Source organism: Carcharodon carcharias, chromosome 3 (assembly GCF_017639515.1).
Source record: "Carcharodon carcharias isolate sCarCar2 chromosome 3, sCarCar2.pri, whole genome shotgun sequence".
NCBI classification, from domain to species: Eukaryota; Metazoa; Chordata; class Chondrichthyes; order Lamniformes; family Lamnidae; genus Carcharodon; species Carcharodon carcharias.
The window spans coordinates 37,887,921-37,903,511 of NC_054469.1; the positions used below are offsets into that span (position 1 = coordinate 37,887,921).

The 15,591-nt window shown below is 42.4% G+C and overlaps 1 protein-coding gene across 4 annotated transcripts in view; it reads right to left on the reverse strand.

Annotated features, from left to right (window-relative positions):
• Positions 1-15,591, reverse strand: part of dip2ca (disco-interacting protein 2 homolog Ca) — a 594,426-nt gene that overhangs the window by 72,878 nt on the left and 505,957 nt on the right. For 2 of the 4 annotated variants that reach the window (XM_041184370.1, XM_041184369.1), the window contains 3 exons: positions 15,068-15,166; positions 12,224-12,354; positions 3,829-3,997 (listed from right to left, as the gene is read on the reverse strand). In XM_041184370.1, the coding sequence (XP_041040304.1) occupies positions 3,829-3,997; positions 12,224-12,354; positions 15,068-15,166 (399 nt within the window). The remainder of the gene's footprint in view (positions 1-3,828; positions 3,998-12,223; positions 12,355-15,067; positions 15,167-15,591) is intronic. The other 2 variants (XM_041184372.1, XM_041184371.1) reach the window with 1 other exon arrangement.

Genomic DNA, 15,591 nt, shown 5'->3' on the forward strand with positions numbered 1-15,591 from the left:
CCTAGACATGCACAGTCTTCGGCGACACTGGTTCTCAGTCATTGCAGGAATGAAAGGTGGGGTCTATAAATGCTGAGACGAGCTAGGTAGATGCCGACCGACGACTGCTCACTGTGGCTCTTGGGCAGCTTGTGCGGAAGCCCCAGGCGCTCCTTCTTCCAGAGGGTGCTGCCCCTCCCTCTGCGCAGCCAGGCACCTGAGTCATTCTCTTCTCCATTGTCTTCGCTCTCTGTACGCCAAAAGGCATACAGCTGGTTCACCAGGCTCCATTATCCTGATGTACTCCTCCTGCAGGATGAAAGAGAGAGATGTGTGGGTTAGTTGGGTGTACTGAGAACCTCTCCTTGTTAAGTCTGAAGGCCCCTTTACACATCCCAGAGAGTGCTGGCCACCACTTGGATGGCCAGAGTTTAGTTTGCTGCATGGCTGCCCAAAACGCCACCTTCCTCCACCCCACTCCACCTGATCGATTGGTGGCAACTTTGTCCACTGGACTGGATGCTGTGCTCTCAGCTCAGGCACAGGCATTCTCCTAACCCACATTGCAATGCTGCCCTGTTAGCTTGAACCATGGTCCAGGCGGGATGACAACATTGCAAGAGGCTGCGAGTGCCTCCACCAGTAACTGCTCCATGGCCAGCTTTAGCAAGGAGATTGCACAATGTGCCCAGTCGTCCAACTATTCTGTTGTCCACTTAAACGTTCATTAGTTCGCAGTCTGTACCCAAAGGGTGAAAAGCTTTGGAGCACTTGGTGGCACTTTGATGCCTCTGCCTTGCTTGAGTGGGCAGATAAGCTAGAGGACCGACTCCAATGTGGCTGAACAGTCTCAGCTGCAAAAGAATGAACTTCCCTCACCGCCGCCGTCCCCCTCCCCTACCAACCCTGCACGTGCTTGTGCATTACCTTCAACCGCAGGGCAGCCACTGCCCCCCACCACCACATGCCTCAAACTTGAAGTCCAACAGGTGCCTCTCGCAAGCGCTCCGCAATGTTACCATGCACTCACCTCCGAGTTCCCCTCAGAGTGCAGCCCACCAAGTGCCCGGCTTTTATATGCTGTTGTGAAACACGTCAGCATGGGGACAATCCAGCTGCGGGTCGGGGTGGGGGGGGGGAAATGAGGTCAGCAGGCTAGTCTGATAATGATACGCTGATGTATTACAATGAGATTCCTGACGTCCGACGGTGGGCAGCGCGGATTGGCTGAGCAGATGATCGCTCAGCATTTGGCCTTCTTGCCATATTGTCCTTTCATGGCACTGAACACACCTGACACTAGCAGACACGGACGATTCCACCAATTCTCAGTAAGGCTCACAGTGTGGCACATTTGTGTGTACTGGAAAGCACATACATTAATATACAGGGCCCTGTTATGTGCAGACCGAAGAACATGAATGCATATTGCACCTGTTTCAGCTAAGCAGAATAAGTGATAGCGATTTGCTGGTTCATTCCCCAAGGTAATGCCTTGATCAATCAAGGTCAAGCTACCTGGTTTAAATTTCAAACAATGCTCGGCAGTTAACTGCCAGTCACAATCAACTGGTGCATTCTCCATGACAATGTCTCTACCAGAGTCCATTTGCCAACCAATCAGCACTCTCTTCTCGTATAGTATAGATATGTTGTTTCCCCTGACATTGGTATTTTCTTGTGAATTGCCCTGAATAGTGCAAGACAGAAAGCTTCAACAAAAAAAGTCTCCTTTTTTCAGCAATACTCAGATTGGCAAAAGATAACTGAACAACAGACTTAACAAGGAAAAAATGGCCAGAAGCGTTTATTGATATTTTGCAGAATTTGGCAATTTTTCCATTCCAAATAGCACAGTCATATACAATTTAATTAAACACATAATTGTTACCCTGTCGATGGGGCCTAAAATTTGCAGCCATTCCAACATACCCTGCCCTCCATCAGTGGGAATTTTATTTTTTCTTATTTGTTCCTAGGATATGGGCATCACTTTTCAGCCTTTTCTGTCCCTCCCTAATACACCAAAATGGCTAGAAACGACCACGTCCCGGCATAGCACAAAAGTTTCCAGGATGTCCTGTGGTTACTCCGTATAAAAAATAATGTATCACAAAATTATTGGAAGCTAAGACAGCAATATATTCTAATCATGGTTGGAAGATTTTTTACGAGAGGCAATCTTACCATAAGTACTCCTGTAAAACATATACATCTAAAAAAAGGATAACTTGGTGTGATTTGTGACTTTCTTGTTTAAAACTATTTCAAAAAACCAGTAATTGAAGAAGTTGCGAAGTCTACAATTGTCAGGGGTTTAAAAAGATTAAATAAGTGATCTGATCTTTTTAGCTTTCTCATGCTGTCTTATTTAATAATTCCTTTAAATCTATTCTCCACTTTCCTTCCCCAAATTGTTTTATTAGTATTTGCCATTTAAGCAAATCTAGCTAATTAAAATTCTGCTTAAATAATTGTGATTTTCAAAACAAATTGTAATAGCCAGTCGTCTTCTTGATAGAACTACAACACAATCAGTGCTTTCAAGAAAATTTATATGCCTTGGCAAAAAATAAACCAACGAAGTTGCACACTGATAGGAAATGACCATACATAAAATTAGCATCTGCTCCACGAGAGAATGGCTGGTGGAACGGAATCTTCTATAACTGACCCTTGATGAATTTTCAGTAGTTCGAGTACCCACCGCATACCCCAAGCTATAAAGTTCAGCTCTCTTGCCTGGACTGGTAGCAGCGTTTGGGTGGCCCCTCCAGAAAGATGATGTAGAGATCAACTGGGGCTGTTCTAAAATGGGGGGCATCTAGGCCACAATGCTGCCCTGAACTTCCAAGCTCTCCTCGGCACATGCACGGCCGAGTTGGCCATTACACTTGCTTCCAGCTTGTGCCCAGCACACACTAGGTTCCAATGATGATCTGGGTCATGGAAACATCAACATTTGGGGGGCGGAGTTTCCCTGTGGGCTTCGCAACCCACCGTCAGACTGAAATGTGTCTCAGAAAAAGGAACTCTGTGATTTTTTTTCCCAGGCAGACCAATTAATGGCCAGAGGGTGGGCTCTCAAGGCTGGAGGGCCAAAAAGAGACCTTCCAGCTTGAAAAGCAAAACAAGATACAATGCAAGGTAAGTAAGGGAGAAGGATGCTTCAAAATGGAGGAGCCCTCTCTCCAACATTTGAAGTAAAAATGGTTTTGCAGCCAGGCTAATGTGGGGGTGGGGTGAGGAAAGAGTGTGTCGGGCGTGGGAAGTGTGGGCAAGTCCCTTTACAGGGAAGCCTGCAGCTTGCAAAGCAACCAGACAATGAAAGCCTCTGGGCCTGCCTGGAGCACTGGCTCCCAATCTGCTACTGGGTGCTCACCTCTAGGCAGTTAATCTTGCTCCTGCTGGTTCAATAGGCCCTTAAGAAGCCTTATTGGCTGCTCACTATTTTTAACACTGCCTGCCTCTGATCTTGGCCCCTAGGGGATAGAAAAATTAAGCCCTTGGAATTCCACCTCTCTCACATTTAACATCTATAGCTATGTTTTGGGCAAGTGTTCCACATTATTATGCTGCCAGATGAAAAGTGATCAGTACATTAAAGTAGAGTCATTTCTCAGTTTAATATTTACATGAGAACCTGGTTGACTCAGTTTCTCAGCTTACTTCAAAGTATAAAAATGTTTGTAAATTATTATACCAACTATAGTAAGTGCTTTTCAAGAAATAACCCACAACAGTGCACAATTAGGCAAATATTAGAAACCAACCTCCAATGTTTCAATAAACCTGCAGTTTAAAACATAGCATTGAAGATTAGCAATCATAAAAATAAAAGTAATTAACCTTGAGTGATTCAGTTTGTGAGCCGAGCCCCTTTGTGCAGAGTTCCATAACGGAGTATGAGCAGAAGGTGTCTCGAACCTTATACTGACTGACAGCAAGGAGCCACAGTGAGGGATTTATCTCCAGTTCTGAAGGAGGGATGAGAATGGACTGGTGCCCTGAGTAGACACTGCAAAGAAAGAAGCCTATATATTAAAACAGGCAGAAATACATACTAAAGCATAAACAGGATAGGTCGTGCTTGACTAATTTAACTTAATGCTTCATGAAATCAGAGTGTATAAAAAGATGTATTTTGCATGCATAGATTTTCAGGAGGCGTTTGCTAAATTGCCACTTGGCATGAAAATTACCTCAGGTAGTATTGGAGAGATCAGCTGGAGGCAGGTAGAAAGCAGTGAGTAAATGGCAAACGACTGCTTTTCCGATTTACAGATATGGATAGTGGTCTACCTCAGGATGCTGTTCTGGCACATATTTTATCTTAAGGACATGCAGATTTAGCTTATCACAGAGCAGTGCAAAGGAGAAAAAAGAAATTGGGGGAAAAAACAGGACATTATGCCCTAAATGTAAGACTTAGCAGAGTAGATTGAGAGAGAAAGAAAAGGAAAGATATAGAAGATCTGTAACATGAAAATGAATGTAGAAACGACCATAAAAAGACAAACGAGGTTAAGGTTTGACCTCAAAGTGCCGAATATAAAAAAATAAGAAATGAATGCTGAATTTATGTCAGATACTTGGTTAGGCCATAGTTGGAGTATGTGTACATTTTTTTTAACACCCATTATGTGAAGTATATTAACACCATAGCCAGAACAAAGATATATCAGAATTATATCAGGAACAAGTAGGATTTAGCAAATCCAGTCTGCGGGCCTGCTACCTTCACCACTGATGTTGCGGATTAAAATCTTCTGGAAGACTTTCTTTGGCCACTGGGGAGGAGGGGGGAGATTAATACCAATTCCAGGAGACTCCCAGCTATCCCAGAGGGGTTGGCAACCCGAGGAACGAGCAGTAATCGTTAAGAACAAAAGCTTGAAATGAACTTCTTTCGTTAGAACAGAGAAGATTAAGGGGAAATCTAAGGAAAATTTTCAATTTGTGAAAACTGTACTGAGCGAATAGTGAAAGGGTGTTTGTGGTGGTTGATGAATCAAGTAACATTTTACCACATGTGGCCGTTGAGCCAGAGATTATATAATAGATTATATTATAACAGTAGAAGATGCCTTCCCTTTCTGTGCTGAAAAATTTAATGTTTTGTCACCTGGATGTTGCATTCACAACCAAATGTTTTAACGTGTTTGACTCAAAAAAATGTTTACAATTACGATTAAATAATGTTTATACTGTTATTCCCAAAATATAATACTTTTACACTACTTCGCTTAAAACCGAGCTGTCACTAGATGTACTTTTACTCACAAGTGTTGCTTTCATCTTCACGTCAACAGGAAAAACACTTGAAATCATTTGGTGGACCCAAATCTGGTTTTTAAGAGAAATGCTTTCATTGATAATGGAGGACCATGAAGTCCCTGAGGATTTTCCACCAGTGACTGCAGCTGCTCGACAGTTGGGGTTTATTTACTTACTGCTTCAATTCAGATAATGTTATTGTGTTTTGATAAATTTGCTGTTAACTAGTTTTTGTTAAACAACTTGTTTGCTGGTTTGTTTGAAATCCAGTTGAGGGTGATCTATTTGCTGCTTACCAACTGTGGCAAGATTGAAGAATATTCTGACAGATTCATGTTCAGAATTGCCAGCAGATAATGGCTGTTTGCATTTATCAAGCAAGAAAACTGTAAACAGTATTCCTAAACTAATTAGAATTTGGAATTCAGGAAAACATTAGTCATTAGTTGCTTAGCATCACATATGTATCTAATACTAAAAAGATTCCAAAATGAGTCAATTCTATATTTGTTAATGAAATTGATGCCATGCATCGATTGAAAAGGCAGTTACGTGTATGAAAAAAAAGTCCTGGGTAACAGTTTTGTTCTTTTTTTTCAACAAAGTTCTAATCAAGCAAAGAAATCAATATTGTGTATAAAAAAGTTTATTGTTGTACAACACTGGACAGTTTAAAAATGTCAAAGCTTGACGACACATGTATTATTTTTGTGCATCACAGATAAAATAAGTCTCTCACTGGTTTTGGATGGCTTTGTCAATGAATGATGTGCCTAAGACTAACTTGAGGCAGCCCTCTCCTTCCTAATATAACCCAGCTATCTGGTACTCCATATGCATTGTCAATCTGTCCGAGGAAGTTAGTAAATAATAGTCTCATGATTAATATTATGTTGAAGATAGCACTCCTTTCGTCTTTTTGATCTGCTGAATTTAAGCCAACATATTTATATAGCCTCTTTAACATAATAAAACATCCCAAGGCGTTTCATAGAAGCATAAAACAAAGTATGACACTGAGCCACATAAGAAGATATTAGGTCAGATGACTAAAGGCTGGATTAAAGAGGTAGGTTTTGAGAAGGAGGTTTTCTTAAAGGAGGAACGTGAGTTAAAGAGGCAGAGAGGTGTAGGGAAGGAATTCCAGAGCTTGGAGCCAAGGTAACTGAAGGCAAAATCACCAATGGTGGAGAAAGTATAATTGGAAATGTACAAGAGGCCAGAATTAGAGCACAGATATCGCAGATGCTTGTTGGAGTGGAGGAGATTACAGAGATAGGGGAAAAGCAAGGCTAGGTGGTGGGGGGGGGAATTTAAAGACAGGGATAAAATTGAAATTCAACACGTTGATTGACTGGGAGCCAATGTAGGTCAGCGAGCATAGGGGTGATAGAGAAATGGGACTTGTTTTGAGTCAAGGCTTGTGCAGCAGATTTTTGCACGACTTCAAGTTCAAGGAGGATAGGATATGAGACACCAGCCTGGAATGGATTGAAATAGTCAAGTCTAGAGATCATGAAGGTATGAATAAGGGTTTAGGCAGCACAGCAATTGAGATGGAGGCAAAGTTGATCAATGTTATGGAATTGGAAATAGGTGGTCTTAGAGATGACACGAATGTGAGGCCAGAGCTTATTTCAGAATCAAATGTGACATCAAAGTTGCAAACAGGCTGACTTAGTCTTAGACTGTTGCCAGGGAGTCACTGAAAAGTTGATTACAATAGAAGAGAAAAAGATACATCCCCCAAGGCACTTGCTATGTTGAAAACTAACAGCAGGAGAAAGAAATTGAACAAAACTATGAAATCATAAACATGTAATAACAGATATTCCTACATATAGGGAGGGGTGTGAAATGATTTAAATTACAGTAATAACCCAGACAATCATAATTGTACAATAGTTATTTAAAAAGATATTCATGTTGCTAGTATTAAGTATTAGTGTTAAGTACATAGGTGAATAAATTGGTCCATGCCCATTTACAGGCTGGAACTGGATTGCACACAATATATAAATACAAATACCTTCCCCATCGTTCATCAGAAATGCTTACATTTATACTGCAGGAAAGGTTTTTATGTGGACAAAACAGCCCGCTTGATCAGCACCACATCCACAAATATTCACTCCTTCCACCATTGATGCACAGTGGCAGCAGTGTATACCATCTACAAGATGCACTGCAGAAATTCACCAAGACTCCTTAGGCAGCATCTTCCAAACCCACGACCACTACCATCTAGGGCAAGGGCAAGGGCAGCAGGTACATGGGAACACCACCACCTGGAAGTTCCCCTCCAAGCCACTCACCATCTAATTTGGAAATATATTGCCGTTCCTTCGCTGTCGCTAGGTCAAAATCCCGGAACTTGCTCCCTCACAACACTGTGATTATACCGATACCACAGGGTCTGCAGCGGTTCAAGAAGGCAACTCACCACCACCTTCTCAAGGGCAACTAGGGATGAGCACTAAATGCTGGCCCAGCCAGTGATGCCTGCATTCCGTAAATGAATAAGATGCAGCAGCCAATTTGCGCACTACAAGGCCCCACAAACAAGGTGGCTGGAGATCATAATAAATAAGAGCAGATGGCCACTTGGATCCTCGAGCCTGCTCTTCCATTCAATATCATGGCTGATCTGAATGTGGCCTTAACTCCACTGTCTTGTCTGTTCCCCATAACCCGTGATCCCTTGCAGATCAAAAATCTATCGAGCTCAGCCTTAAATATATTCAATGGCCCAGCATCCACTGCTCACTGGGGAGGATAATTCCCAAGGCTAATGACTTCAGAGAAGAAATTTATCCTTATCTCAGTTTAACTGGGAGACCTTTTATTTTTAAACTGTGCTGCCTAGTTTTAGCATGAATGAAAACATCTTCGTAGCAGTAACCCTACCAAGCCCCCTCAGAACGTTTCAATAAGATCACTTTTCATTCTACAATATTTTGATGGAATTATTTGAGGGGAGAGAGTTGGTTTTGGAGAATGCCCTGCTTATCCTGAATCGGTAAAAGTTGCCACTCCCTCAGTGCTATACTGCAATTTTAGCCTACATTCTGTGCTCAATTTCTGGGATGAATAGTGGACTCACAAATTTCTGGTTCAGAGGTAACTGAATCAAGCTGTCACTAGCCCTAATGTTGCAAAGCAGTACTTGAAACAAATTGTAAAGATAGCATGAATGGTCTGACATTAGAACAACAAAGCTAATTGCTACCAATAGACCTATGTTTGCATATAACGGATGATGTCTAGAACGAAAGACAGTAGGATCAACAATGTCTGAAATCTAGCTACTTTAAACCTTATATCCTGAAAGGTTCCAATAGGGATTTCGCTGGGATTATTCATTACTTCCCAAGAGTGCAATCTGACATGTGTAGACATGCCAGCTACTCAGTTAGCGGAGCCTGGCATTTCATAATGATCCTGAAAGACTGCCAATTATATGCCAAATCAAAGGTAGCTTGTGCTTAGAAACCTAATTGAGGTTCATCAAACAAACTTCACTCCGGATTCTTCAAGAAGTCAGAAAGAATAGAATAGTAATAATAATGGGGAGGCGATGGCGTAGTGTATTGTCGCTGGACTAGTAATCTAGAGAACCAGGGTAATAATGCTGCCACGGCAGATGGTGGAATTTGAATTCAATAAAAATCTGGAATTAAAAGTCTAATGATGACCAGGGAACCATTGCTGATTGTTGTAAAAGCCCATCTGGTTCACTTCTGGGAAGGAAATCTGCCGTCCTCACCTGGTCTGGTTTACATGTGACTCCAGACCACAGCAATGTGGTTGACTCTTAAATGCTCTCTGACATGGCCTAGCAAGCCACTCAGTTGTAACAACGTCACAAGAAAGGAATGAAACTGGACATGCCACCCAGCGTCGACCTGGGCACCAGAAACAACAAAGGCAATCGCAGCCCTGTCGACTCTGCGAAGTTCTCCTTACTAACATCTGGAGGCTAGTGCCAAAATTGGGAGAGCTGTCTCAAGCTAGTCAAGCAACAGCCTGACACAGTCATTACAGATAATGTCCCAGACACCACCATCACCATCCCTGGGTATGTCCTGCCCCACCAGCAGGACAGACCCAGCAGAGGTGGAGGCACAGTGGTATACAGTCGGGAGGGGGTTGCCCTGGGAGTCCTCAACATCGACTCCTGGCCCCACAATGTCTCATGGCATCAGGTCAAACATGGGCAATCATGCTGATTACTAGGTACTGTCCTCCCTCCCTCCTCCTCCATGTTGAACATCACTTGGAGGAAGCACTGAGGATGGCAAGGGCACAGAATGTACTTTGGGTGGCGGACTTCAATGTCATTCACCAAGAGTGGCTTGGTAGCACCACTACTGACCGAATCCTAAATGACATAGCTAGACTGGGTCACCGGCAAGTGGTGAGGGAACCAACAAGGGGGAAAACATACTTGACCTCATCCTCACCAACCTGCCTGCCGCAGATGCATCTGACCATGGCAGTATCGGTAGGAGTGACTACCGCACAGTCATTGTGGAGACGAAGTCCCGGCTTCACATTGAGGATGCCGTCCATTGTGTTGTGTGGCACTACCACCATGCTAAATGGGATAGATTTCGAACAGATCTTGCAACTCAAGACTGGGCATCCATGAGGCTCTGCGGGCCATCAGCAGTAGCAGAATTGTGCTCTAACACAATCTGTAACTGCATGGCCTGGCATATCCCCCACAAACCAATACCATCAAGTCAGGGGATCAACTCTGGTTAAATGAAGCGTGCAGGAAGGCACGCCAGGAGCAGCACTAGGTATACCTAAAAATGAGGTGTAAACCTGGTGAAGCTACAACACAGGACTACTTGCATGACAACAGCATAAGCAGCAAGTGATAGACAGAGCTGAGCGATCCCACAACCAATGGATCAGATCTAAGCTCTGCAGTCCTGCCACATCCAGTCGTGAATGGTGGCGGACAATTAAACAGTTCATTGGAGGATATCCCCATCCTCAACGATGGAGGAGCCCAGCACATCAGTGCAAAAGATAAGGCTGCAGCGTTTGCTACAATCTTCAGCCAGTGGACGATCAACTTCAGCTTACCCGGTAGGTCCCCAGCATCACAAATGCCAGCCTTTAGCCAATTCGATTCACTCCATATGATATCAAAAAACAGCTGAAGGCACTGGATATTGCAAAGGCTATAGGCCCTGATAATATTCCGGCAATAGTGCTGAAGACTTGTACTCCAGAGCTTGCTGCGCCCCTAGCCAAGCTGTTCCAGTACAGCTACAACACTGGCATCTACCCGGCTATGTGGAAAATTGCCCAGGTATATCCTGCACACAAACAGCACGGCAAATCCAACCCGGCCAATTACTGCCCCAGCAGTCTATTCTTGATCATCAGTAAAGTAATGGACCATCAACAGTGCTATCAAACGGCACTTGCTTAGTAATAACCTGCTCAGTGATGCCCAGTTTGGGTTCCGCTAGGGCCACACAGCTCCTGACCTAATTACAGCCTTGGTTCAAACTTGGACAAAAGAGCTGAACTTCCGAAGTGAGGTGCAAGTGACTGCCCTTGACATCAGGGCAGCATTTGACCAAGTGTGGCATCAAGGAACCCTAGCAAAACTGGAGTCAATGGGAATCAGGGGGAAAACTCTCCACTGGTTGGAGTCATACCTAGCACAAAGGAAGATGGTTGTAGTTGTTGGGTCTCAGTCATCTCAGCTCCAGGACATCACTGCAGGAGTTCCTCAGGGTAGTGTCCTCAGCCCAACCATCTTCAGCTGCTTCATCAATGACCTTCCTTCCATCATAAGGTAAGAAGTGGGGATGTTCACTGATGATTGCACAATTTTCAGCACCATTGGCGACTCCTCAGATACTGAAGCAGTCCATGTCCAAATGCACCAAGCTTGGACAATATCCAAGCTTGGGCTGACAAGTGGAGAGTAACATTTGCATCACACAAGTGTCAGGCAATGACCATCTCCAGCAAGAGAGAATCTAACCATTGTCTCTTGATGTTCAATGGCATTACCATCACTGAATCTCTCACTATCAACATCCTGGGGGTTACCATTGACCAGAAACTGAACTGGACTAGCCATATAAATAATGTGGCGACAAGAGCAGGTCAGAGGCCAGGAATCGCGCAATGAGTAACTCACCTCCTGATTCCCCAAAGCCTGTCCACCATCTACAAGACACAAATCAGGAGTGTGATGGAATACTCCCCACTTGCCTGGATGGGTGCAGCTCCCACAACACTCAAGAAGCTGGACACTGTCCAGGACAAAGCAGCCCACTTAATTGGCACCACATCCACAAACATTCACTCCCTCCATCTATGCCATACAGTCGCAGCAGTGTGTATCATCTACAAGATGCACTGCAGGAATTCACCAAGGATCCTTAGACAGCACCTTCCAAACCCACGACCACTACCACCTAGAAGGACAAAGGCAGCAGATAGATGGGAACACCACCACCTGGAGGTTCCCCTCCAAGTCACTCACCATCCTGATTTGGGAAATATATCGCTGTTCCTTCACTGTCGCTGGGTCAAAAACCTGGAACTCCCTCCCTAACAGTACTGTGGGTGTACCTAGACCACATGGACTGCAGCGGTTCAAGAAGGCAGCTCACCACCACCTTCTCAAGGGCAACTAGGGATGAGCAATAAAAATGCTGGCCCAGCCAGCGAAGCCCACATCCTGAGAATGAATTTTTTTAAAAAAGTTTCTATCAAGCTGCTTATCCATTTATGACCATAAGAATTAGAGGAAGAGAACAAATATTTCGAATGGGAAACGTTTGCCTAGGATTTCATTCACTGGTCACTGATGGAGACTAAGGGACGGGCTTAACTATGTATTTTTTTACACTTTAACCATGGTGGGTAATTGGGAATTTGAATGGATAAAAGATGCTTATTCACAAATTTCATTATGTCAGCTCCTCACCTGCAGAGGCACCAAAGAACAAATCCGAGTCCACAGTAGGGGTCCAGGCAGATTGCTACTTCTCGGGATGGGTAAAGCTCACACTGCAGCTTTATTGAACGACACAAGGCACTAGTTGCTGCATGGGACATCTGCAGGACAAAAGGAAGCACCTTACTAGAAACTCCAACTTCTGCATTAAATTGAAATTTTCCCTCTACAACTAAACAATTTGATCTAGACTTTCCCTTCACAATGGCATCAGTACAAAGACAGACACAATGGTGATGTGGAGCAAATTTAATTTTTTTTTTAAAAATTAATTGACCAATGCGTTTATAAAGACTTTTTGCAGAATTAATTCTCGGCAGGGGATATCTTGGTCCTCACAGAACTGTTTATCCATATAGTAAAATTAGCATCGGTCTCAGTACTGACTGATCTTTAAATTATATTTTTATAATCTCACAAATTGCAGCTATTTGAAACATAGGGTCAGATTTTTTGTGCAGTCGGAAGACTCCATGGACCTCTAAAAATGGTGGGCAGAATGCGGATGCAGGCATCCCGCCCCTATTTCTAACAAATCCCACTTTTGCCGACAGGGTGAAGGGGATGAGACGTGATTCACATTGGAGAGAAACACACATTCAGCAGTGCTGAGTTCAAACAGATCCCGTTTTGGCTGTTCCAAGGGCCTTAACCTGCAATTTTGGAGTCATGAATTGACAGAGTAGACATAAACACTCTTGAAGGGTGAATAAGTGTCTTTAACTGTCATGATCTTAAGTTTTTTTAAAAAATCCCATGCTCTTTAGACCTCAAAAAATGGTTTGAACTGTCAGTGAGTGTTAAAACAAAACACCATCTACTGGACTGTTTTGATTTTCAGGCCATGTGGTATAGGTTAGAAAAAAAAATACCATCTGTGTCTATTGTTTCAGTAGAGCTCTTTGTTAATGTTTCCCAAGGCCTGATATTAAAGTCATTATGAATGCTTGACTGAGTTTCAAATGCCACAACTATCTCAGCAGGGGGGGGTCTGAGTTCACAATTTAATTGACTTAATTTAATTTGACTTTAATTTAAAGAGGCTATTAAAGGATTAGCTGCCTTTGTTGCAGCAACTGAATAGAAGTTTGTTTGCTTTTATAAGAAATTGAACACTTCAGCAGATTTAAAAGCTTTAATGGGTTTAATGAATGGGAGTTTTTTTCCACTATCAAGTATGTATAAGAGCTGAACTAAATGTTACAAGTTTAATCTTTTGTCCTCTCCACATGGATCCTGAGATCTGCCCACGGTGGTTCCTGGGTGAGGAGTTATGGAGGTGGCATTGAGCTATGAGGGACCATGGGGGTGAGTGATGAGTATGCATCAAGGGGCTATGAGGAGTATAAAGGACCACTGGGGGGGGCTGGATGTAGGGCATGAACTGGCATGGAGGGGCATGAAGGGTGAGGGACAGAGGACTTAACAGCTCCTAAAACAACAGTCCCATAGAACTGAGGTGGACCTTCTAAACAGCCCACCTAGGCACTTGCTCACCCCAATGGCCACTCACGATCTGCTTCTGGGATCAGAGGGCACGACCATATCATGCCCCTGACTACCAGGAGTGAATATGGAGTCTAAAAAGGTCCTTTAAACTGAAGCAGGTCTGCCAAGTTGGAAAATTTCCCAACTCAAGCTACCTGCCTCTGTAGCAAAAATCTGGCCCATAGTCTCATCTAAGAATTTTAAAAAATAATTTTCCTATAACATATCAGTACAACTTTAAAAAATTGACTACCATGCACCATAAGATTGAACATGCATAGTGGGATGCCAGAAGTGCCAATCAATTCCACTAATGTTGAATGACATTATTCTTACGGCTTTAGTTACCTCAGCTTCCTAAATGGGTAGAAATTCCAGATGGACTTGCTCCCAGATTTAATACATGCACATGGGAAAATTTTAGCCATTTGGGCATTAAAGTTGCTTTGCAAAGTAAACCATTCTGTTAAAGCTCAAGATCTCACTGAAGGCATGCAGTTTTGCCTCTCTCCCATGCTCCCCACTACTTCTAAACTGACTATTTGCATTTAGGATATTTGGTTTCAAACTCCATCATCACCACAAAAATATATCCACACTTCTCATCTGAGGCAAGAAGTTTAACAATATACTATGTATATATATATATATATATATATACACACACGAATCAATAAATCACAGGTGTAGGCATCCAGAAGACAGATGATATAGTACTAGAAAGCACATGGAAAGGAGTTTTGGTATATATAAATTATTGAACTATATGTAAGTACATATATCTATATTTAAAATGCTAATTTCTGTGCAGTATAAAATTAAAATTTGATAGGTTAAACTAGAAATTAATCATATTTAAAAGTAAACCTCTGATGCAATAAAATGAAAACCTTAGATTCAAAAATCATGACATTTTACTTTTAAAATGGTTCAATCTGCTAATTAAGAGATATTTCGATGATAGATCAAAGACCCAGCTCTCTCAATTAATTCATTCTTCCCGTTCAGATTTGTCTAAATTATACTAACATTTTAGGATTTATAATTATCACTGAATCGACTGGGAAAAATGATTGACTACACACAATTTGAAACATCTAAAGTAGTTTAGCAATTAGTTTTCATAATTAAATTATTTTAATGTTAACAATAGAAAATCCATTAAATCTACAAAATCCAAATCATTTAAAAACATAAACATCTGAGAACAACATTAGATGGCTCAAACAGGTCTTGGGAGGGGGGGGGGGGGTGTGATTAACATTAATAAAGCAGGAGAGATGGCTTTCATGAATAAAAATAGCAATAGTCTATCAAAGGACTCACATTATGAGTGAACTGATTGATGGAAATAGAGGGCAAGGCTTGTGTATATATGCCAGGTGCTCCTGTGTAAGAGTCTTCAACCTCCCAGCAGTAGTTTTTCTACATTTAATTCAAACTAAGAATTCTTAGTAGTCTGCACATAAGAAAGCCATTACATTTTACACAATGGAATTGTTTCAGCTGCAATGCAAAAGGGTTAAGTTTCTCAAGTGGGACAACCCAATTTCAATCCCAAATATCTTTATCAACATTCACACTCTGGTTTCCCCTAGGAGAGAAAGTACTGTTAAGTTTAGTGAGGTCACTTTCTTGGGTGACGGGTGGGGGCGGGAATTCCTTTGGTGCAGTGTTAAAGCATGTTTCGCTCTGAGTGATTAACGCACGGCATTGATTTTGTCTATGGAGGTCTACATGGACTAAATTATTTCATTCTTTCATTTACGAATAAGTTGGGAGAAAACAGAAAAAGAGGGAAAGAATAAGGACAATGGGATTACTTCCATTCTTCTTAGTTTTAAAAAAAA